This window comes from Spea bombifrons, chromosome 4 (assembly GCF_027358695.1).
Source record: "Spea bombifrons isolate aSpeBom1 chromosome 4, aSpeBom1.2.pri, whole genome shotgun sequence".
NCBI lineage: Eukaryota > Metazoa > Chordata > Amphibia > Anura > Pelobatidae > Spea > Spea bombifrons.
The window spans coordinates 73,581,774-73,605,966 of NC_071090.1; the positions used below are offsets into that span (position 1 = coordinate 73,581,774).

At 41.5% G+C, this 24,193-nt stretch overlaps 1 protein-coding gene across 4 annotated transcripts in view; it reads right to left on the reverse strand.

Annotated features, from left to right (window-relative positions):
• MYO9A (myosin IXA) overlaps nt 1–23,205 on the reverse strand; it is a 58,210-nt gene extending 35,005 nt beyond the window's left edge. For 2 of the 4 annotated variants that reach the window (XM_053465003.1, XM_053465000.1), the window contains exons 1-9: nt 22,255–23,205; nt 6,717–7,622; nt 6,232–6,326; nt 6,038–6,100; nt 5,126–5,225; nt 4,879–4,935; nt 4,389–4,486; nt 3,952–4,078; nt 617–706 (exon numbers count right to left, since the gene is read on the reverse strand). In XM_053465003.1, the coding sequence (XP_053320978.1) occupies nt 617–706; nt 3,952–4,078; nt 4,389–4,486; nt 4,879–4,935; nt 5,126–5,225; nt 6,038–6,100; nt 6,232–6,326; nt 6,717–7,562 (1,476 nt within the window). In that variant the 5' untranslated portion in view covers nt 7,563–7,622; nt 22,255–23,205. The remainder of the gene's footprint in view (nt 1–616; nt 707–3,951; nt 4,079–4,388; nt 4,487–4,878; nt 4,936–5,125; nt 5,226–6,037; nt 6,101–6,231; nt 6,327–6,716; nt 7,623–22,254) is intronic. The other 2 variants (XM_053465002.1, XM_053465001.1) reach the window with 1 other exon arrangement.
• Between the last annotated feature and the right edge of the window lie 988 nt (nt 23,206–24,193).

Consider the following 24,193-nt stretch of genomic DNA (forward strand, 5'->3'; position numbering starts at 1 on the left):
GAGAAGGAGGGGTAGGGAGGAAGAGGGGAGATTGTGAGAAGGGGGGGTAGGGAGGGAGAGGGGAGATTGTGAGAAGGGGGGGGTAGGAAGGGAGAGGGGAGATTGTGAGAAGGGGGGTAGGGAGAGAGAGGGGAGATTGTGAGAAGGGGGTAGGGAGGGAGAGGGGAGATTGTGAGAAGGGGGGTAGCGAGGGAGAGGGGAGATTGTGAGAAGGGGGGGTAGGGAGGGGAGATAGTGAGGAAGGGATAGATGTGGTATGTCGTTTTCAATAAAATTTGCATAAAATAGTTAATTTGCATTTAATTTTAATGGTTCAGAAAATGTCAGGCAAAATGGTCGGCCCTCGCACATGTTCACTTCATCAAATCTGGCACTCTTCGAAAAAAGTTTGGACATGCCTGCTTTAAACACACGATATCTGCTATTATGTATAAGCACCTTCGCTACAACAATGAGTATTCATAAAAAAGTGCAGAAAGTGAAGGACACTCAGTGTCCAGGGAGTCAACAGATAGAACGTTCTGATAGCTTCCACTCGGCTAACAGATAATCACCAATTTTACTTTTTCAAGCAAGTTAAAGCGCTCTTGCTCCCTTCCACCCATACATTTCTCACCTCCGGCAGCCGATATGGCAGGATAAGTTTTTCTCCAACAGTGACAGTCTTCCTGGTAATTAGAGCATCCAGAAGCATCTCCTCTCGCACCTGAAAAGCAGAAAGACACATGGAAATAAAAACATGCCAAGTTCTTCTTCTAATTTTATTATTTATATAGCTCCATCATGTATTGCACAGAACTGTACAAAGGGTAAAGAGAGCACAACAAGCAGTGCATAGCAATGATTTCCACTTACAGAAACAAAAGAGCTTACATATGAAGCTCTGCAACTCACCAGGAGTCTACACAAATATATCTCGCACACCCTATGTATTATATGACCACACAGCGGCCACAGAGCCCATCACACTCTTTGGGGGTTTATTTGCTTATATACAGTCTGCTCCTTTTCATGTAAAACAACTATGATTGTCCTTAATCTCTTCTACTTGTTGGAATACTCCTGATTTTTCCCTTTTTATGCTCGAAAGGAGCTCAAGAGTTGACAGGTGAGTCGTTCCGGCCCCCATACTTGACTATTAATACTGAAGGGCCTGCACTTGTAAGCTTCTCTCGGGAGAAGGGCTGAGTTGAGCCTGCTTAATGCATAATTGAATGGATGAGGAGACTGAATAAAGCTCACTGGCTTAACTATGCATTATACAGGGCCGGGTAAGCTCTTGCAGCAGCAGCTCACAGAGGTTGAACCACCATAATATATAATGAAGACAAGACACACTACTTTGCTGACAACTCTCCCTTTAGCAAACATAGCCCTCGGTACCTTGAAACCATGTCATGGATTTCAGTTGATATGCTCAAAGCGCAGAATTGTTTCTCAGCCCCTTACTAATTGTTTTGTGCTGGTAATGCTCACTAGGGACCAAGAGCTTGCCAAATGTGCATTGACCGCTGGACTCGTGAATGCATTTTCTCTAATGTAGAAAAGGATGCAGTTGATTAATCATTTACTAATCTTGCCATCAGTCTGATTCATACCATCAAGAAAATAAAAACACAGTAATCATTAAATACGGTAATATGCAGACAGCCATTTTATTGCTTATTCCCGCATATTCTCAGGCAAGATTGTGTCTACATAATGAAGAACCGCAAGGTATAATATAGATCCCTAGTAAAATAAAAACCTAAAAGACTCATTTAACTGAAACCTTTCAAAATTCTCGGCCTTAAGCACATTGGCAAAACCTGGAGTGCATGCAGAATGTTTCTTTCTATTTACCCAATTCATGTTCAACAATATCTCCTGATTACAGTCATCTCACATACATATTTTTCCAGAGGGCCACATCCATGGTTTACATATTATTTATTTTTTTCACTTATAGTGGAAGGGCACTTTTAAAAAAAAAAAAAAAAATGATTCTCCTATTTTTCCGCAGTATCCCAGTGCAGTATACTTCGAAATGCCTTTGGAATTTTTTTTGTCAGTGATGTCATTTCTGGAAGGGGGAGAAACTATTTTTCTCCCTCTGCTCCTCCTGATCCCTTGCGCTGATCACAATGTAATCAGCAAGCAGAGCTCCATAGCCTTGCACTGCCCAATGCAATAATTGTGATCAGCCACCTGGGGGGGGGGGCAACGGGAGAACCCAGCAGGGTCTACAAATAACAGTCAGTTTGTACCTGTACATCCTAATGGGCTTCTTGTCACAGATTTTAAGGACATACAGGTATGCCCTAAGGGGACAAAGGGGTTAAAGGAGCTGGCAAACATGACACACTCTTAAAACAATATTTATCACATCTCCAAAAAGAAAGATGAGAAATGAATGAGCATATATAATCTTAAGAAAGTATGGTCAGGAATGCTAGAATCACAAAACCAATGGAAATGTGGATCTCGGTACTTTCTGTCTTGGGTCATATCTCCTGTTATTATTATTTTGTCTTCTTCTTTCCCAAATACTTCACAAATAGAAACTGGGTTAACAATTCACCATTGGATCCTAATCTCCATCCTAAATAGCTCACCCCAAGCTGCGTGGCAGTGTCTGGCTCACTTAGATGCCTGTTGCGAGATCACACTATGGAGAATGTACAGGAATGAGACTAGGGAGCCAGCTGTTTACAAGTGAAGACCCCCCTTCCCTACTGGAAACCAGCTGGAACCATGATTCCATACTGGAAAACATTGGAAACAAGCAGATGGGATGTAAATGTGAAACATATTGAATGCCATCCCAGGAAAACAAGAGCACTTAATCTTCACAAAGCAGTCCTTCCATGTGAAACAGCCATAAGCACCCATCTTAAATGGGGATTTAGTATTTACGTAGTAGCTCAAGGCTTCTCTTAGTAACATTTATTTTTATAGCACCAGCATATTCTGTAGTGCTGTTATAATAAGAGGCAGTAAAATGATTTAAAAATCACACACAATAACATATACCGATACAAAACGAAGATTTCCTTTTTTCAATGCATTTTGGGTAAGTAGTAATGGATATGCTCCAGGCTAACAATGTCTGGGCTTGGGTTCAAGTCCAAACAAATGGCCTACCAATACCACCACTTCAAAACATGGACAATACCCTCAATACACAATACGGAATCCTGTTTTAAAAAACACTTTTTCCAAAACACACTGCATAAAAATCCACAACCGGATCACTGAAAGGATCCGGTCAATTTGTCAATGTATCTGATTTAGAAGTATTCAAAACAGCTTGCCCCTGCCAACTCCATTATCAGCCCTTCCCAACCTACTTCTCTTGCATAGTTTCATCAAATAATAATACAACAGTAAGCTTACAGAACATATTACTACACATTTCCCACCAGTTTGGATTATGGTTTTTAAAACTGTATTAAATCGGTAACACTAGGAGCCCCATTAAGATATTTTGCTTTGCATAGTCAGTACTAGGGACTTATGGAAACTATGTGTATAAACCCAATTAAAAACAACACATTATTCAGTCTGAAGCATAGGTTCTGTCCAGGCATGAAAGTAAGTAAGTGTGTGTGTGTACATACATATACATTATAAAAAGTGTTTAAGCACTGCATTTCAGGGTGTAACTCCTTTAAAACTGGAATGTGGCCATTTGGAAGAGATTGCAAATTTATTAAACATCATCCAACAGAGGCAGTAGACATTAATATGTTATGGAAATTCAATACTTTGGGAAAGATGCAAAGCATAACTATAACAAATATAAAAAGCCAAAAACTAGTGTATATGGATTTATTGTTTGCAGATAATATGGCAGCCTGGGTGGGCTAAGCCATTTTTATCAGCTGTCACATTCTTAAACTATCGTAAAGAATTCATTTCTGGTAGAGACTTGGCATCTTTTCCCTCTGCAGAACTGTAAGCCGCCATTACCTTCAACAGCTCGGAGACTATGCTCAGCGCCTCAGGGTTTGAAATATCAATGGATTCATCACGATAGGTCTTTCTTTTGTACTGGATGTTTCCAAGGTGAAGGATCGCAGACAGGAGAGACACAATCCTGTAGAAGAATAAACAGGAAAAAAAATTAAATATGGAGAGGAACTGTCCAGCACGAAGGAGAGAATACAATAAACAAAAAGGTACTATAAGGCCCCATCTACACTGCATTTTATGATCTGCTCAGAAATTACAGAAGAGCTTATATAGGCTCACAATCATAAAATCATAGGAAGTAATAGCAGGAAAGTGACCAAATGTATGATAAAAATACAAAACCAGGATGTCACAGCAATAATATTGTGTTATTGGGAGGAAATTGCGCTACTCTTCTCCCAAACTCAACGGTACCTCCTAGTTGGCTTACTCACTGTTTTCGTGTGGCTGCCAGAAACCCGACCATTTCCATTGCCAACTGCAAACGTTCAAAATCATGTCTCAGATCCTCACCTTCCCCTCCCAAGGAGTCCTGCAACGCACAACAGTCTCACAGTTAAAAAAAAAAAACCTACAGCAGCACTGCACACAGCATAAATAATAACAAAGCACGGTGCACAACAAGGGCAGAATTGCATGTTTATCTTCGTAGGGCTGACATAGTAGGAATACATGAACAAGGGCGCCTGGTGTTTCTTCTTTGGCTTAGTTGTCAAAAACATATAAATCTCTTTCACCATAAAAACCAGCATCCCTCCCCTCACCCTCTGTGAGAGAAGGAAAACAGATTATTTAAATACTGGTCATACTTAGGTAAAATATATACACAAGCACTTATATAAAGCCTACGCATTCTAAAAAAGCATTACACTGCCTTAACAAAATTCAAAGGCTTAACATATAACATGGTGACATAATACTCACAATTTCATCTTCACAATCACTTTCTCCCCAGCTCTGCCTACGTGGCTTCCGTATTCTCTAAAAATGCATGAGCAAAACACATTGTTGGATGTAGAGCAGCAACTTTCAATTTACCTTAGCGCTTTCTACGTACTAGAACCATACAATGAGCCCGACAATGACTCTAAAAGGTACTCTTTATGCAGGGCCTTTGGCAATGTGCCAATGCTACCAATTTACATCTAGTATATCGTTGTCTATGTCTCACCTGGTTCAAGTAGTGATAGTTTTCAGGACGCTCTAGGTGAAATTCTGACTTTTCCTCCTCGCTGGCTCCAGCCAGCAGATAGTAGAAGACATGGTAATTCCTGTAGAGTATTGTGTAGACAATTTAGAATAATAAAATATAAAATGTACAACAGTTACATAAACCTATATGCCGATTCAGTTGTGTCCTGAGGTATGTATTCCTCCAGCTGGCATAGGGCTCCCATTAGTTCATTTTAGCCTATGCAGTCTTCTGAATTTGTCCCAGGCTGATATCACATCTACTTCCAAAACAGAAGTGCAAAGTGGCACAAGGGCATTGCCACCAAGGAATTTATGGCTGTGCTCTTACATTTACAAACCTATTTGGGCATTTCTGGCTGTAATATTTCATAAAAAAATTGCTGGTCATTCCATGACTCACGGCCTGATAAATGGCTGCTTTTTATATTTTTCCGCAGTGGCTCCCTACCCTACAGGACTTGTCATGCCTGTGACATAGGTGCAGCCAACGGCTTGATATGCCCAGCTGCGTGCTTTATTGGAGCACTGTTGGCCAGGGCCCACTGAGCATTTGCCCAGAGTGCCAGATGGCCGGTCTCGGCCTAAGTCATACATGCAGGTATGGTTAAAAATAAACCCCTACTTTCCCTGAAAAACTTGCACAGGTACACTAAACGAGACAAAGGCAAACTAGGGTGTAAAATAGCCTGTGTCTTTAAAGTGTTAAGTTAGTCTTTGGAGTAGTTGCGTCAAGGGCTAATATTTTACAAAATAAAGTTAAATACATCAACCGAACTAAATGTAGAACAAAGGCCGTGCAAAATACATTCTCCTTTCGTAACATCTTTCTTGCCTGGAGGTCTACATCAAATAAACAATTATTTACTAAGATGGCAAGGGTTCCAATTACCTCTCTAGCTGCTCCTGATAAACCAGCCTTGACTTTTCCAAAAGGTATTTCTCAACATAAGCTCTGAGAAGACAAGAATGGTCATACGACAATGGCTGATTTAAAAGGCACCATCATTATTAACAACAGCGTAACCTATTCATATAGGAAGAAAAAAAACAGTCCATGAAAATGAAAACGCTCAATGCACTCACCCGCGCACAGTCCCTGTTTCATGATAGTTGACTTGGATGAACTTTCCAAAGCGGCTGGAATTGTTGTTTTGTGAAGTCTTGGCATTTCCAAAAGCCTGAATGTCATACACCAAACGAATAGGAAGGGAGATATAAGAAGAAGAAATAATAGGATGACGCGATAGTACACTGAATTAAAATAACCCCTTTCTTCTTACAAATGATAATTACTTAACATCTCTGATAATTTGAATCAGTAGCAATACCCTTCTACATCTCAGAGAAATTGGAGGTCAAAAAATGTATTATGTTATTATTATTATGTCTGTCGTAGCTACCTCTTTCACAAAACTTCATCTACAGTGTAATTTCATGTTTAATGCATGATAAAGTAATGTCAGTAATATACTCAACTGTTTTAACAATTCCCCGTTAATAAGATGGTTGAAATTGCAGTTTATATGACGACCCTTAATATTGCATGATCGCCAAACTTTTGCTCTCACCTCAAGCACTGGGCCAGCCCCTAGTATGATCTGCTCTACTCCACTGGCATATCCTTTTTGACTCAGTGCCGTCAGATGGTGGATGAGGAAATTGGTACTTTGGGTCTTGCCAGAGCCAGTCTCTCCAGAGATGACAATGCACTGATTACGCTGACGCCTAAGCATTGTGTGGTAGGCAGCATCTGCCACTGCATAGATGTGAGGCTCTCGTTCCCCTAATCTTCGGTTATCATACATCTTCACATACTTGGGATTGTAAATGGGCAAAAAACGGAATGGATTAACTGCAACCAGAATGGTCCCCACATAGGTATAGATTTTCTCTTGGCGAAAACGTGTTTTAAGCGTCTCCAGCAAAGCCCTCTCACTAAGATCTGGTAGCCCACACAGGTCTTCACACTCGGGTCCCTGTTGCTGGGGAAAGAAACCTCTTTCTACCATGCGCCTGCGCTCCTCCGTCACTTTCAACCAGGAGTGGAGGCTCCCATAGTGGATAGAGCCATCAATATTCTTCTCCCTCAGGAGGAATCTGTAGTCCTCTCCAGACCCACGAGCCTCTAACGCAAGTCTAGGCCACAGCATCATGCGTTGAACAGGGCAGTCAGTAGGGTTAAGGATCCATTCCTCTCCACCGAACTCTTTCACCTCCGCCAGCACGTAGAACTTGGCCCGATCCAAGCGCAGTGCCGCAATGAGGGCGTCGATGACATCAGCAGCTGTTGTGTGCCATCGGGCGGGAACTGGGCAGTAGATGACATCATGTGAGATGCTACCAGGATATACCTGCAGCGTGAAGTCTTCATCCACCAGGCGGCGGCGCCCGCCGCCACCCCCCACCTCGGACATGGCGGCACTCCGTGTCCCATCAGAAGAAGTGCAGGCGGTTCTTTGTCAGAGGGGGGACACCTGTGGGATGAGAACGTTTAGTGTACAACCTAAATGTCATCCCTTAAAATTGTACATATACATACGCCATATGACCATATATTGCTTATCCCGACACTATGTCAAAGTACCCCAAGTTTGGCCCATTAGTGCCATCTAATTTTCATGGTTGTATTGCTAATCAAGGATCTGAATCAGAGGACTGAACTGCATTTTAACCCAAGGAGACTCAAATTAAAGCCTTCTCTGGACACCAGGGGAGCGCAACCTAAGAACCACAAAGAACACACACATTCAGATTCCCGGGTTGCTGCTGCTACTACTTATTGCTAATTATTATTCTAGGCAAGGGGTACTTTGACCCCAAGTTGGGGTACTTTGAAGTAGTGGTGGGCTGTGCAACAAATGGCCATACAGTTTGACATAATCTAGGTTTAATTCAAACGATTCTACATAATAAGAGACACTACAGTATCCAGGGCCTATAATCTATGTAAACATAGCTTTTTAGCTCTTTTTTATGTGAAGGTCTTGTTCGTTCCTCTGTCCTTACTTAACCACATGACATAAAAATGATATGATATATAATATGTAATTTAGCCATTGCTTACTTGGAGTATTATACGTAACAAATGGACTCTTGACCATGGGATAGAGGAAATATTGATAATTAGAGGGAAGGAGACGATACTTCCCTGCAGCAAGCACTGCTGATAGTGCTTGATCAGCAGATCAGAAAGATGCTAATGGTACTTTTTATGTTTAAATAAAACATGGCTCTTCTTCCTTGTAACATCAAGGAAGGGAAGCAATTCTTCCATGCTGACCCAGTACCATGACTGATTTGAGCACACTGTATTGTGATTCAGAAGTCATCTGAGAACTTCCTCACACTCAGAAGGAATGAGGGAAACCGAGCCAAGCTGTACTTGCAAATGGAAAATCAGGTGGCGTTTAACTGGTAAATTCAAATGGAAATTGGTAGCCGTAAAAGCTTTTCCAAGTCTTGTGATCAGCTTTTTCCTACAAGAATTCAAAATCTGCATGCAATCATCTGATAAAATCAACTGTGCCTGTCTCCAAGCAGAGAATGACCCTGAATTAATTGTGTGCAGCCATCTAACCAACGTACTCTACATTTCACATGAATTGCGGCACTAGTTTTCATACGTTGTATTGCCGGTATTACTCCACAGCCGACTGGATAAACATTTTGTTTTGGGATACATATACATTCACACTAGCAGTGCTTGTCCGGTTATTTTGTTTCTGCACCAGATGAATTGGATTAGATGTATCGCACAAGCCATCACCAGAACAGTGTTGGAACATTACAATTGATACTGGATTCACCTTTTTCTTAATCCTTTGAAACTGGCAGCAAGATGTTGTCTCATTAGTAGTCCTGTTTATTCAGATCCTTTTGTTTTCATTCATACTTCCTAACATTTGAAATGGCGTTGTTAGGGGGGCAGGGCTTTACGTGACATATTGACAGTGATTTATGTAACTCGGAAGGGCATTTAGCATGTTTACATCATTGTGACCTCTAGGGCTTGTGTGGCCGGGCATATTGAGCCAGCGGCCACTCGCTGTAACACTCGATCTGCGGTTGTAGCAGCAGATCAGGGGGAGTACGGGGGGCCGTCGGCACGTGGCTCATCCTGCACCCAGCCAGCCAGTCAAGGCCTGCTCATGACCACCAAATATTCTTAGCTCCTAGAAAAGAGGTACATAAAGGGGAGAAACGAGCGACAGAAAGATTTGGGGTCAAAAAAGGGAGTGTCCCTCTTTAAGAGGGGCACTTGGCAGGTATGCATTACTGAATTTGGAGAATAACAGCTGATGTAAAGGAATCATATGTAGCAAATGCAAACCAGAACATTCACGGGGGTGGAATCACACTCATCTATATAGTCAGTATTGGACAAATCTTAAAAACCAAATGGCCTTAATTAGGGTTTTTTGCCTTCTTTTGGATCAAGAGTAGGAAGGTCAGGTAGAAGGTTTGAACTTGATGGACTTAGGTCTTTTTTTTCAACCTGATGTACTATGTAACTATGACTCCTACAATACTACTGATGTCTCCAAAATCCTGCGCTTGTACATATTGAGCTCTATGGATGTACGTCTTCCAACCTCATGGGGGACAAATATCAAGATGTGACCTAAAATGATCTAATTCCGATAGTCTACATAGATTTGTACAACAAAAATAAGTTGGAAAAGGGAATTACAAACAATTAAATCATTAATTGAACATAATGAGAGCACCAACATCAATTGACACGTCAAGTATTAAAGCAACTTAATATGCTCATAAAGTGTATAAGTGAATAATAATAAAGAGTAGAATAATACCATAATGTAAAATAACCTAAGGAGAAACAATTGTCTGCGCATGGGAAATGGGATCATTTTGAAAAAAAACTGCAGTAGCCCAAAACATGTACATATAGTTGATTCAATTATTTAGTAAAAAACATGGCAAAAATCTGCTTATGAACCATACCTAAACCTCTGAGTGTTGAGCCAGGCCACAATATTACATCAGCTTCATTTAGCCTTTTGCTCTTAGCTGAAGCATGTAATTTACTCTCAGGACTATGAAATACATACTGCTACAACAATCCTGTGTCCTCAGCAGCTCGATTCTTATTTTTTTTTTTTTTTTTTATCAGTAGTACTTCTACATTTAACCCCTTAACGACAATCCCCGTACATGTACGGGGTTGCCGTGCAACGGGTTAACGACAATGCCCGTACATGTACGGGCTGCCGTTAAATAGCTGCATCGCCGCGATCGCGGCGTTTTCGCCGCGATCGGCGGCTTTGCAGCATCCACGGAAGCCTCCCAAGTGAGGCTGACCGTGGATCCGGGGAGGGCAGCCCTCGGCAGCCCTCCCCGGAAGAAAAATGGCCGCCGCCGCACCGATCATGAAAGATCGCGGCGGCGCCCGGCTAAAAAAGCTTAGGAAGCGATCTGAATCGCTTCCTAAGCATAAATGGTGTTACTGACATGCCTCGATATCGAGGCATATCAGCAACACTACCCCCCTACCCCGATCGCCTTGTAATTGCTCCGAGGAGCAACCACAAGTGCCATCCTGTAAATGACGTTGCCGTCATTCACAGGATGGCATCAACAATAGAAATGAGTTCATAGAGGGTCTATCCAGACCCTCTTGTGAACTCTCGAGCTCCTCCTGCAGGTTGAATGCAGGTACTGCATCCAACCATGCAAGGTCAATGGAGCCCAGCTCACTAATGAGTGATTAGTAAAAAAAAAAAAAAAAAAATTTTTTTTTAAAATTTTTAAAAATGTTTAAAAAAAATAAAAATAATATGGTAACATATAAAAATCCCCACTGTCACCAAAAAAAAAAAAAAAAAATTAATAAGCAAGTCCTAAAATTCTTTATCTTTACAAAAATTCCAGCATGGAAAGAGTTAAAATATTGGCATTACAAATGCCCATAGGGTGTCTCGTATTAAAAAATGCATGAGTGGATGGGATAAATTGAATTGGCCGGGTTCAAAGGTGTCCCAAATATGGGACATGGGGGCAGTAGGATCAGATGTCTAAATGGCGAAAAAATACACACCTCACAAAGGCGGCCTTTTACCTCCCAAATAACCCAACAAACCCATGCATGTGGGGTATCACTGCGCTCAGGAGATGTTACTGAACACATATTGGGGTGTTGTGTGACACGGACATATACCAGGAGCGATAAATTTAGACCTGAAGTACAACGTGTGTGAAAAAAATACAAAAAATTTACTACCATAAAGTTTCACAAAGGCTGGTGGTAAAATTAGTGCATGGAAAGGGTTAAATTACCAGCATGTGAAATACCTTGGGGTGTCTAGTTTTCAAAAATATATGACTTGATGGGGTAAATTGCATTGGCCGGCTTCAAAGATACCCGAAATGGTACATGGGGGGAAGAATTACCAGATTTGGAAAAAAAGGTTTTGAAATAGCAAAACGCTACCTGTACTTATTGCCCCATAACGTGCAGAAAAAAGCAAAAAAAACATAAAAACATTGGGTATTTCTAAACTCAGGACAAATAGTAGAATCTATTTAGCAGGTTTTTTCATTCGTTTTTGCAGATGAGTAAAAGTTTTTTGTTTAAAAAGTGAGAAAAAGTAATTTTTTAACAAAAAATCCCCATATTTTATCATTTTTTTATAGTAAATTAGATGATATGATAAAATTAATGGTATCTAAAGAAAGCCCTGTTTGTCCTGAAAAAAACAATATATAATATGTGTGGGAGCACGAAATGAGAAAGAAGAAAATCACAGCTAAACAGGAACACCGAAAAATGTTAAAATAGCCATTGTCCCGCAATATACTACGAGTAAAAACCCCTATTGTCCTTAAGGGGTTAAAAAAGGTGGCAGATTTTAAAACATTACAATAATACTTAATACCTAGATACATTACACAAATTATTTTTCAATAATCTGGCAATCTCGCCAGTCTTCACAATAAGCAAGGACAGAAAAAGCTGAATATAGCGCCATACAATTCAAGTTTACAAAATGACATTTTCAAGGGCACAAAATCTATGTAAATAAATACACAATAACGCATTTTGCAGAGACACTCTCTATGGCTTGGTAAATTTACCCACTAAATTAAGTAACCCCCCCCAAACAAAAACTATATATATATATATATATATATATATATATATATATATATATATATATATATATATATATACACACATACACACACACACACCAATGACATGTTTCCAGGTGTCTATAAAGAAAGTTATTTAAACATTGAGAGATGCATAAGGTGGGGGCCGGGCACAGAAATTATTCGAAATAGCTACTCGCATTGAATGCACTTACATATCGCACAGTTTAATGTTTTAGTGTGTTATTGTTTTTATCCGTATGTGAAGGGAACACTCTGAATTTCTGGTTCCGTGTCAAAAAAGGCCGTCTGTCCGGAATTACGTTTATTTCAATCTACACAAATCTAAAAAATAAAAATACATATACAAATATATTTCAATGAAGCCAGAGAACGGGTAGAGCGGAGCTCAGATCTTCTGTAAGTAGGACACAGAGTCGTATGTTGATACTCGGGTTTATAAATAATACACACAAAGCCCTCTGGCCATTCTTTGCACATCCTGCACTGGCCTCGCCCTCCACATACCTCTTAAATTAACCCTATCAGCTCCAGCTTGGACAATACACGGAAACCGAAAGAGGAAGCAAGGACATTAACCACTCTCCCGCCAGACAAGCTGTTGTCTCTCTTGTAATTACTAATCAACCGCCAGCGATCTGATGAGCATTTCCTCCTTAAATCATTCATGTCGTAGGGGAGCTATACTTTAACAACTCCTGCCGTACCACTGGTCTATTTACACTTAAATCCAGAATTAACAATATCAATTCAAAGCTGGGCAACAAGGAAGGTGCAATGCTTCATTTAAAGCCAAAAACCAAGGATTGACTTAATACCAAGAATTCTTCTGCACTGTCCCTTTAGTGGTTTCTACAGGCAGGGCTGCAGAGTATTGTTCTGATTAATTCTCTATCGTAAGATCTGTAAACATAGGTTTATTCACTTTTACTGCCAATGTTCTTCAGAGCACTGATCCAAAAAGCTCCAAACCTGGAGAAAGCTCACTTCTGTTAAAGGGACACCCCAGTCATCATATGCACTTTACCGTATATGAGAGCTCCCTATAAATTTCCATTTATGTTTGGTTGAACACATTGCCCTGCATGTGATATACTTATCACCAGTCAGCTCCAGCACTCGTTCACCGAATGCTGCAGGTTTGTGTCTATTCAGCCTCCCATGCGCATGTGCCGAAAATACCCCCACCGTTTTCCATAGCAGTATTTCCCTACCATAGAGTTCAGTTCAGATAAAGGAGAAGTAGGGCAACTGTGGCATCTACCTCAGGTGGGTGCTTGTATTTATTTTATTTTTTCCCATGTCTTCAATATTATTAAACCCATTTCTGAAGGTAGATACATTAATATTTCATCCGTGATAACCCCTGTGCATCACAATCAAGGTGAATTAAAACAATGTGCGAGGGGCAAGGCAATCAAAAAAATAACTGAATAAAACGGAGGAGGATTAAAATTGTCAGTCATTATTGTGGGATTTACTTTATTACATGTAAAGCTGTGAATGAGCAGGGTGTCCTTATCCTGAAAAGTGTTTGCAGTACTCAATTACCAGAGTGGTGCCAACATTGTGAATAGATGTCGTTCATACCATTTCTCAATCTATATGTAGCATGAAGAAAATGCTAGAGAACATACCTGAAAACCTTTGAAAATTTTTGCCAAAATATCACCAGGCAGGTTTGCAATGGGAGCTTCCCCAATCAGGTGTGAGGGTGAGGCCTTCTGCCAAGATCCCGACTCACACCATCTGCAGTGAGAACGTTCACCTCCATGTCACATACCTGCTACGTTCATTCATTCTTAACCCCTTAAGGACAATGGGCGGTCCCTAAACTCATTGAAAACAATGCATTTTGAGCCCGAACATGTACAGGCTTTGTCATTAAGGGGTTAAATATATATAAAAGATGACATGGGACTGGAGGAACAACCAAGAAAGTCAATGTGGCTGGTCCGTCCTTAACACCGGCACTTTTACCTCCTGGGTAATTCACCCTAACTCCTTCTAGATTGTAAGCTCGTTTGAGCCGGGGTCCTCCTCACCTCGTTTCCGCTATATGAAACAATAATAGTATCAACGCCATCATATTCATATCCGTGTAGCACTGTTATATGTTAACAATGAAAAACAAAACACATTTGCTTAATGACTGTCCTAGTTTCTCCTTGACGTATATGAGTAATCCGTTCAGATTTAAATATCGCTTAGGAAATGGATTACGTTCTACTTTGACTTTTTATAATGAGTATAGTTGGTCTTTGATTAAAAATAAAACTTCAAATTCAATAATGGAGGCACAAAAAACTATCCATATGTTGTGGGTTTTTTTTCAATATACAATATGGAAATTGTACATGTTTAATTGCAGGAAAAAAATAAGCAAAACAAATGGCCCAATATTTGCTTTAAATCATTGAAACGTTTTATTATCTTAAATTGGAAACTGGAATTAAACTTGACGAGAATAAAGAAAATATTTACAAACATGTTGTTCTTGTTTTGTTTATAAATTGAATGTAAACAGTAGAACTTTAAATCTGAAAATGTTAGATTATTTACAACAAAGTTATTGCGGCACAAATGCAATGAGCAACCAAAAATACTACCGTCATTGTGACTTATGGATAGAGAATGCACATATATACATTTATATGCTAATATAGGCATCTCAGCCTCCTCCGACACAATGAGAGAGAAACTTGACTGTCAACTTTTGTAAAACCTACTAAGGACCTTTGTGTCTTTTAAGTTAGACCGTACACTTGAACAACCCTATCATTACTTAACAAGACTGAAGGCAAACTGGAAAGAGGACACCCTTGCTTGTGAATAATAGGTTTCATGGAGGTGCCCTGCAGGCTCCTGGCCAACTATTTACGGCAGTCTCGTGGCTCCAGGGATCCATCCTGCCCTGTTCGAGGGTATTTGATCAGACGACTTATAGCAACTCCCTTGTTATGCAAAGAAGCAGGGGAGACTGTAGATGGTCTGCACATTAAGCATATACCAAGCCGGGAGTCCCTGCAGTAGGCATACTATGTCTGTTTACAGCATGTGAAAATCTGCACAGACGCAATGATCTATGTTCTTCATCCTCCCGTAAACACATGGGCAACCTTTGGTCATTATTCACTTAACTGCTGCAGGTAAACTTTACCTTAAACAATGTTATACAGAATAGAAAAATCTCTCATCCACTATGGCTCTACGTAGCTTGAAGACACAGTATATTATTACCCTAGCAACCAATCATTTTCAGAGTCAAAACTGTCCAATATAGAGAAAAGAATTAACTGAAGATTATGCGTTGAGGAACATGAAATGAAAGCGATAAAAAAAGTGGTTGGGGTCTACAGGTATGACTATAATAGAAATGCAAGTGGAAGTGATGTTCTAAATTAGGTGGTGGAAAATTGAGAAGAATGAGGTTGTGCGAGTAGTTAGAACAAGCGATATTTTGGGCATTCTCGTGTTGCCTTGATTATATGCAGCATAACCAAAAAAAATATTTTGGACAGTAAAGAAAAACATAACAGATATCTGGCAATAGTATTTATTTAGTTCACTGATCATAGTGTAAAAATCATCACACTAACGCATCATATTCATTTAACCGATGAACAATGTGATGTTTACTTGGAATACATGAACCTTATAAAATAGAAAAAGTCATTTGTTCCCATGATATCCTCTCTTCTTCACGTATTGTTTTATGTACTGAAGAACCCTATTGAAAAAAATAATGAAATTGTACCAGTTTTGCAGTTTTAGCATATGGTTCCTGTTCATCACTGACATAAGAAATCGTGCCTTTGATCTAAATGTCCACTTATAAAAGGGGCCTTGCATGTCACACCCCATAGCAAAGCATAGCCAGACAGCCTGTCCCGTATTAAGACATTGAAGGCACGGGAGGAACTGACAAGCAGTTCATAGAAAGTGTCCCACCCCGCATCAACCAAGAAAGGATAAACATCACAGCACAATAGTCACTCCGACTGCGGCTGACAATGTGACTCAGAAAAGACATATGAATCTTCAAATGCTTGTCGGTGTAAGGTGATATCTGAGTGAGATAATGTCTCCTCAAGCCTGGTTTAAAAATCTCTGCTCGGAACATACCACAATACATACACACACGCATACAAAAACCTGCAATAAAAGTAATAAGTGATAGCTACTATCTCACCAGTAGACCAAGGAATTAGGTAACTGAAGCCCTACAGAAGATGTGGTTTAAGTCCTTTCTCTTCCCACACTTCTTCAATCCATTTTCCTTATACATTTGGTGTGAGATGTGTTTTTTCTAATATATGTATATCATTTATTTAAAACATTTTGCCGTTTGTCTAGGGAGACGCATACAAAATCCATGTAAGCACAAGTCTTGCTATTCTACTTGCAAATAAACCCAGATAAATAATTTGTTAGTTTCACTATAATGATTCATCATTAAAATAAATAATATTACAGGTATAGATAAAATTAGGATATTAGATAAGTAGATTTTATTCATTTAGAAACAATTCATTAATCGAACCTTATGGCGTTATGGGCTTGAATGTCGACAGTAACAAAATACCCTCTTTTTATCCAAAATGATGATGAAAAAAAGGTTACCATGTACTTTCCAAAAAATATACGGTTTAGCATAAGTTGTGGTGAGATGAACTATACATTCTGAAGGGACAGCTCAGCATTTTATTCAGGAGATACTTGCCAGTCAGCCCTTTACAATGCATAATTAAAGTAGCGAGATCATTTTTTTATACCACAAGTCATTTATGACTCACCATTTAGTGAATAGACCCCAAAGACTGCACCATTTCCACAAATTAAGTCATCATGCTTCAACAACACAAGGTTTTGTGCAGTTTATGATTCAAGCAATAACAACAAAAAAATACTGGATACTGCATTAGAATGAATAAAGTTCACCGCATTTCAGGAATAGTCTATCCTGGTTGATTTGCCAATGAGCAAATGAGAACTGAAACCGCAAAAATGAAGGAAGAGACCATTCGATATGGTTTATTCACTAAAGTGGGGGTTTGCGTGAGAGTTGTGGTTTCCAACTCACTGAATTCACTATGCGTTGTTAACTTCAATCCGTGGTAAATCGCTCTTGCAAGAATGGTGAGCTGGCCCTGCATAATGAATAGTTCAATTGTTAAGGTGGAAAACTATGTACTATACAGGGTCAGCCAAGCTCCCATCGCAGCAGAAGCTACTCATATCAGCATTTTCAGTGCAAGTTCACAAATAGTTAGTCGCTAACAGCAATGTATTTATAGGAGCTGCTGCCCTAGAGCTGAGCCCCCAGTCCTACCATTCCAAACGGGTTTCTTTACCTAACTTTTGGCATCAGATAAAGACTATTTGGCTCATGTAGTCTGCCCATTTTTCCTGACGTAAGACTCAAACCTTAATCAGCCCTTGTGTTAGATTCAGGATATATTATGCACATCCCATGCATGTTTAAGTTCCCTTTTGGGTTCTTTGCAGCGGTTCAGAGATTATGCTACAGAGGTCTGCTGCTTGCTATGGAGGCCATTTGCTCAAAAGGGTGATTAGTCCCTAATAAAGAAGGACAGAGGCATGTATGCTACTGGATGTATTTTTATTGGCGTTGGAAAACACATTTTAAACATTCAACAAACATCTCAAAACCTACTTCTTCAGAGAAGCATACCACCTTAGCTGCTAGAACCTCCTTGTCATTCACACAACCACCACACTACCTCTCAGCCTTTCTCTGTGCCTTATACCCCCCACACTACCTCTCACCCGTCACTGATACCTCCACACTACCTCTCACCCTTTCTCTGTGCCTTATACCCCCCACACTACCTCTCACCCGTCACTGATACCTCCACACTACCTCTCACCCTTTCTCTGTGCCTTATACCCCCCACACTACCTCTCACCCGTCACTGATACCTCCACACTACCTCTCAGCCTTTCTCTGTGCCTTATACCCCACACACTACCTCTCACCCGTCACTGATACCTCCACACTACCTCTCACCCTTTCTCTGTGCCTTATACCCCCCACACTACCTCTCACCCGTCACTGATACCTCCACACTACCTCTCACCCTTTCTCTGTGCCTTATACCCCCCACACTACCTCTCACCCGTCACTGATACCTCCACACTACCTCTCAGCCTTTCTCTGTGCCTTATACCCCCCACACTACCTCTCACCCGTCACTGATACCTCCACACTACCTCTCAGCCTTTCTCTGTGCCTTATACCCCCCACACTACCTCTCACCCGTCACTGATACCTCCACACTACCTCTCACCCTTTCTCTGTGCCTTATGTTTGTCACCCCATTCCCTTAAGATTGTAAGCTTGGCTCTCTCCACCTAATGTATCGGTTTGTCTTAGTCTGTCAATTCTCGTCTTGTCATACCCCTTGAATTTATGTATTGTATTAAGCGCTGCAAGATAATAAAAGATGATAATAATAATGCCGAGAGTGTTCCATCAATACGACTCATATCAGGGAGAGAAACTTATTACAGCAAAATAAAGCTGAATGTATCAGAGCAGCACAGACTTGAACATCTACAAGTTTCTATGGGGCAAAGAGATTGTAACAGTAGGAGCTGACATAATACTGCTAACTGATGGTTACATATACTACTAACTACTGATAAAGAACAGAGATAAGCATAAAGGTTATAAACAGTTGTAAAACTAGTGCAACCACACTCCATTCGTTACCATAGCGATTGCACCACTTTCTTGGTCTCCGACTCATCAAAAAAAATCTACTATTCTTAAAGACTGAATGAATCATTTTGAGTTTGATGTTAACTTGTCCTTTTATTATTATCATCTTTTATTTATATAGCGCCAACAATTTACACAGCGCTTAATACAATACATATATTCAAGGGGTATGACAAGACGAGAATTGACAGACTAAGACAAAACGATACATTAGGTGGAGAGAGCCCTGCTCGCAATCTTTCGGAAGGCATATTACTTCGTATTTTACAGTACGAATACGATTCACACAGCATTACATTTCCAGCATTTCCCATTTCTAGGGTTACAGCAACACTGCAACTGGAATGAGTCCCAGAGTGACACGGGTACAAGGAAGCCGTCACATCAGATCTACTGGAAAGCTACAATAACACCGCTATTATGTATGCCACAGTGACACCACAAGGAGGAAGCTGCCAAACATCAGGGTGCTACATACACAAAAAACACAACAAAATGTAACCCGTATACATTAAAACATTCAGACACGTCCCTTATTTCATTCCACATTACTTCCTTTAGTGAAGCAGGGACAGTAATATCATCTCATTTCTTAACACCATATACTTGCACGAAAGCAACTGAAACTGACATATACAGATAAAATAAATATACTAAAAGGGACACCCCAGCCATCATATGCACTTTGGTTTTTGTGTGCTAATGTATGAAGGGATTCTGCAGAATGTGTTCAGTGCGTCCCCCGAACACAATCGCTGATACCTGAAGCCACATGGCATACCCAAAACCAGCCGGCTCAGGGAGAGCTCCTTGTGGGGTCTAACAAGGCCCCCCCGTGCACATGCATTTATTTAAAGGGAGCACTTCGTTCCACTGATTCGCGGCATTAATCACCCAAACACAGAAGCATGGTTCCTCTAGAGGTAATTAACGTGCTTTAATATGCATTCTTCGTTGATGATGATGATGAGGCGATGGATGTTGAGATCTCTTCTTAAGAGCGCCTTTTTTCATTCCATTAATAGCGGAAGTGTCTGTCAGTAGACAGGGAGGCACTGGTTGTGCCAATTTGGGTACAATCATATATACGGGTGACTCACTGACCGTGGATTCCACAGCAAGCCTGTCACCGTAACTAGTGATGCCATGCCTGAGAGGGGCAGGAAGCTCGTGCGCTCCCGCTCTGGGATATCCTGAGGTTGTCTCTCGTCATGTGAAAATGTCATCGTCCCACAACATGAAAAGGCCTTTGTGCAAGAAGCAGAGAGCAGCTGCCGATCCTCTCCCTGACCACCTCCCATCACAGCATTGAAAGTTATCTCACTTATGATTCATTTGTTTCATTGCAACGACATATTTCTATGATTACAAGTGCGAAAAGGACACATTGTGGCATCCAACCTTCGTAAACAGGACAATCTGGGTCACAGCAGATTCCAGCGACAGATGTTCCTCTACACACTTTATCAAACCAAGCTTTATCCTAGCGCTTGATCCATAGAACGCTATGTTTTTAAGGTCTCAAAACCATTCCCGCATATCTAACGCGGCAAGAAAACCGTGACATTCGGTTCCATTACATTAAAAATTAATACCCAGTTTAGACCAAAATAAATTACAAATATTGTCGGAAACACAAAAAGTGTGCATAGGGAGTGATGAGATGACCCGATACACTGGGGTATATACACAACGTACAATGGGGGGCTAAGCAACCTTATTCACCTGGTGAGAAGAGAATGACAGACAGAAATACTAGTCATGTAATCACACCCGATTGGCTGCAAGGAATAAAAAGAAGCAGATATAGCTTATACAGAGTGATAGGAAAGGTTCTACAATGTAACATAGGCATTATATGCAGAGGTTATACAGAGCAACAGTTGTTAGAAGCAGTTATACAAATCACAGCATATGATTTTAAAGGATCAATAGGAATCAACTGCAAATCAATGGAAGAAACACCGACAGAGCCCAAAGTCCACAAGGGCCCAGCAGCTTTTTTCCCCCTGCACTCGTGGCAGTCTATAAGACATAAGTGCCCCTTCTGCGCGTACGAGGTATAATGTGTCAATCGCAGCGCCCAAGGAAACACACCGAGAAGTGCTGCCCCAGGGCACCAATGTCAACAACGCCAGCCACAGCACAGGGCTGGGGGCCCTTTACATGTCGAAACGTGGGAGATTGAAGCCAACCGACGGCGGACCTTGACTACGTTAATACACGTCCGCTACACGGCTAGGTTCTGGTACTACACGGTAATACGGGAACAAGAAGAAGAATACACAGGAGATATATGGAGCAAGATGGAGCGTTAGTGTATCACACAGGTACCAAGATGGCAATGAAGTTTACATGGAGCGATGTAGGGTGTAAAATGAAAGAATGTGCGGATTAAAATAAAGTCAAAGCAAAAGGCGAGGTTAAAGGGTGTGGTGTGAGGTCATACAGAGTAATGGGAGAACTTCTAAGCACATGCTGTGTATGATGGTCACAAAAATGTATATGTTAAAAGACTTCTCCAGAATGTTTAGAGAAACATAGAATTTGACGGCAAATAAAAACCATTCAGCCCATCCGGTCCACCAGTTTTTGGTCTGTTGTAGATTCGGGTTAGCCTAATGCCTATCCCATTCATGTTTAAATCCCCCCCAGCATTAACCTCTACCACTTGTGCTGAGAAGCTACTTCGTGTCCTGTATCTTATATAGGAAGATCCTCACAACTGACCCATACTTGAAACTACTGGCCACATATCACAAATCTCTAAAAGCATACCACAAATACCACACATACTGGCAGCTTTTTTTTCAACCTTAACACATCCGAGCTAGCATGAAGTCACACAAACCCCAACTCTGTATGACATCAGATTTCCCTGATATGTCCCATCTCCGGTGGGTGTGCTGCAGATGGGGCTGAGACATATGGGATACAGTTGTGAATGCTTTTGAGAGCACAGTGGGGGATGGGATCCTATGAATAAGGGAAGTTTTTTTTTTTTTTTAAGGGTAGCATCAATAGTAATATATCCTAAAACACACACATACACACAGAGGCCCTCGTATTACAGGGGTGCGATGATCAGGTATTAATGACAGATGAACAACATGCAGTTTATGGTGTGGATGTGGCCACGCTGGGATATGTTACATGCCTAGGGAAGGGTGGGCACGATGGGGTTATATTATTTGTATTATTACATGATCACTCAATAAGGCACTTACCAGCTTCTCGGTCCCCGGAGATCTCAGGCCTCCTGACAGCAGGAAGAGACATCCAGAGAGTGGGAGAGACGAGTAGTCTAATCAGCTCTGTGGTACGACATGAGCGGTCAAGAGACAGCCGGAGACAGATCCCACGGGCAGCTAGGAGCGGCAATCCAGAGACAGATCAATCAGGCCTGGGAGCGGAGGACACACAACTGGGGGAGACAGCCAGGCAGTGAGATCCACAGACAGTCAGCATGGGCCTGGGCACAGCTTTGCGGGGCCCGGGGCAGACACACAGCTGGCGGGGGCGGCTTTTGGGGGGGGGTCTCTTTTAGGAAAGGGTCCGCACAGGCTTCGGGCCCCCCTCTGCGGGAGACAGGTCACATACAGCACCTCCAAATATCAGCAGGAACAGACCCCGGAGACAGCAGCAGGAGAGACACAGAGACTGCAGGATGTGACTGCAGGGTGGAGAGAGACAGAGAGGGGGAGGGAGCAGCCCAGACAGGCGTGTTCATAAGAGAGAGACAGAGATTTACTTTGGAAAGACGGGCACAATAAGACAGACACCCTGATCGCCTAAACATAGAGACACCCCGGGTAGGGACTGCTGATGAAGACGGCGAAAGGATGAAGTCCGAGGCAGAGGAAGAAGGGGATGCAGCTAAATCACAGCGAGGCCTACAGTGTGTGGGGACAGCTGCCACACTGCTGGAGACCTCATGGCCCCGAGAGACATACTGTACTGCGAGACTTCCCTCACTGCCGTCCAAATGGTGTTTATACAAAGCCGCCTATTTATCGAGCAGCCCGAGACTGCGGCCGACATTCACTGCAGAGAAAGAGAGTGCGAATGTGCAACAGGGAGTGCTTGTGCAAATGTAAACACGGAGAGGGAGACGGCGCGCATACACAAAGTGACAGCGCCGAGACTGGCCTTACACAAATATAACTTCACAAGCTGACGGACCTGACAGACGTTTGGGTCTATTCACTAAACGGAGAGTAGTGCTTTAAGCGCCTTCATAATGACGGTTACAAACCCAGAAGGGAGCTTCTGCTGCAAGAAGAGCTTGGCCCGGTATAACGTATAGTTAAATCTTCAACCATTCAGTCATGCACAATGCAGGGCTCTCATGCATTTTGGCCAGTATTGGCCCTGCATGATGAATAGGGAAGTGAGAGCGTAGTCAGTCCTAAAAATAACGTATACAGAGGCATGCAGTAAAAAATACAGAGCTCATGTTACTGGGAAGAAAGATCTTCCATTACAGCCAGTAATGACCGGGTGACCCATGTACACCCCCCAGCAGAGAGGGATACATTAAGCTCAACATTAGCATAATTTATGACTAAGGGAGGTGTCGTTTGTCATTAATGTATTTACATAGCACCAACATACTATGTAGCATTGTACAAAGGGGTTTTACAGTCACGCTGTGTGCTTGTATACGATACCTGAATGTCACGGACGAGTAACTGGCAGCTCTGCACTTCTCATAGTTTTTAGTTACACGTTTATAGAAAAGTCCATTTGCATTATATAACACAGCTATAAACGGTTACTCCTATATGATCTGATGCGGCGCCTCGTATCCTCGCCGGCAGCTCTACCTATGGATAAAAGTATTGGAACACCTGGCCATTAAACCAGCAGGGCCTTTGATGGTATTGTATTTGAAGTACATAGACATTATTATGTAGTTGGTCCCCCCTTTTCAGCTATAATAGCTTTCACTCTTCTGGGAAGGCTTTCTACAAGATTTTGGAGTGTTTTGTACAATGCTATGCTTACAAATTTGTGGGAACAGTTTGAGGAGGGTCCTTATCTACTCCAGCATGACTGTGCCCCAGTGTACAAAGCAAGGTCCATAAAGTAATGGTTGATGAGTTTGGTGTGGAAGAACTTGAATGGAGAGCCCTGACCAACACCTTTGGGATGAACTGGAATGGA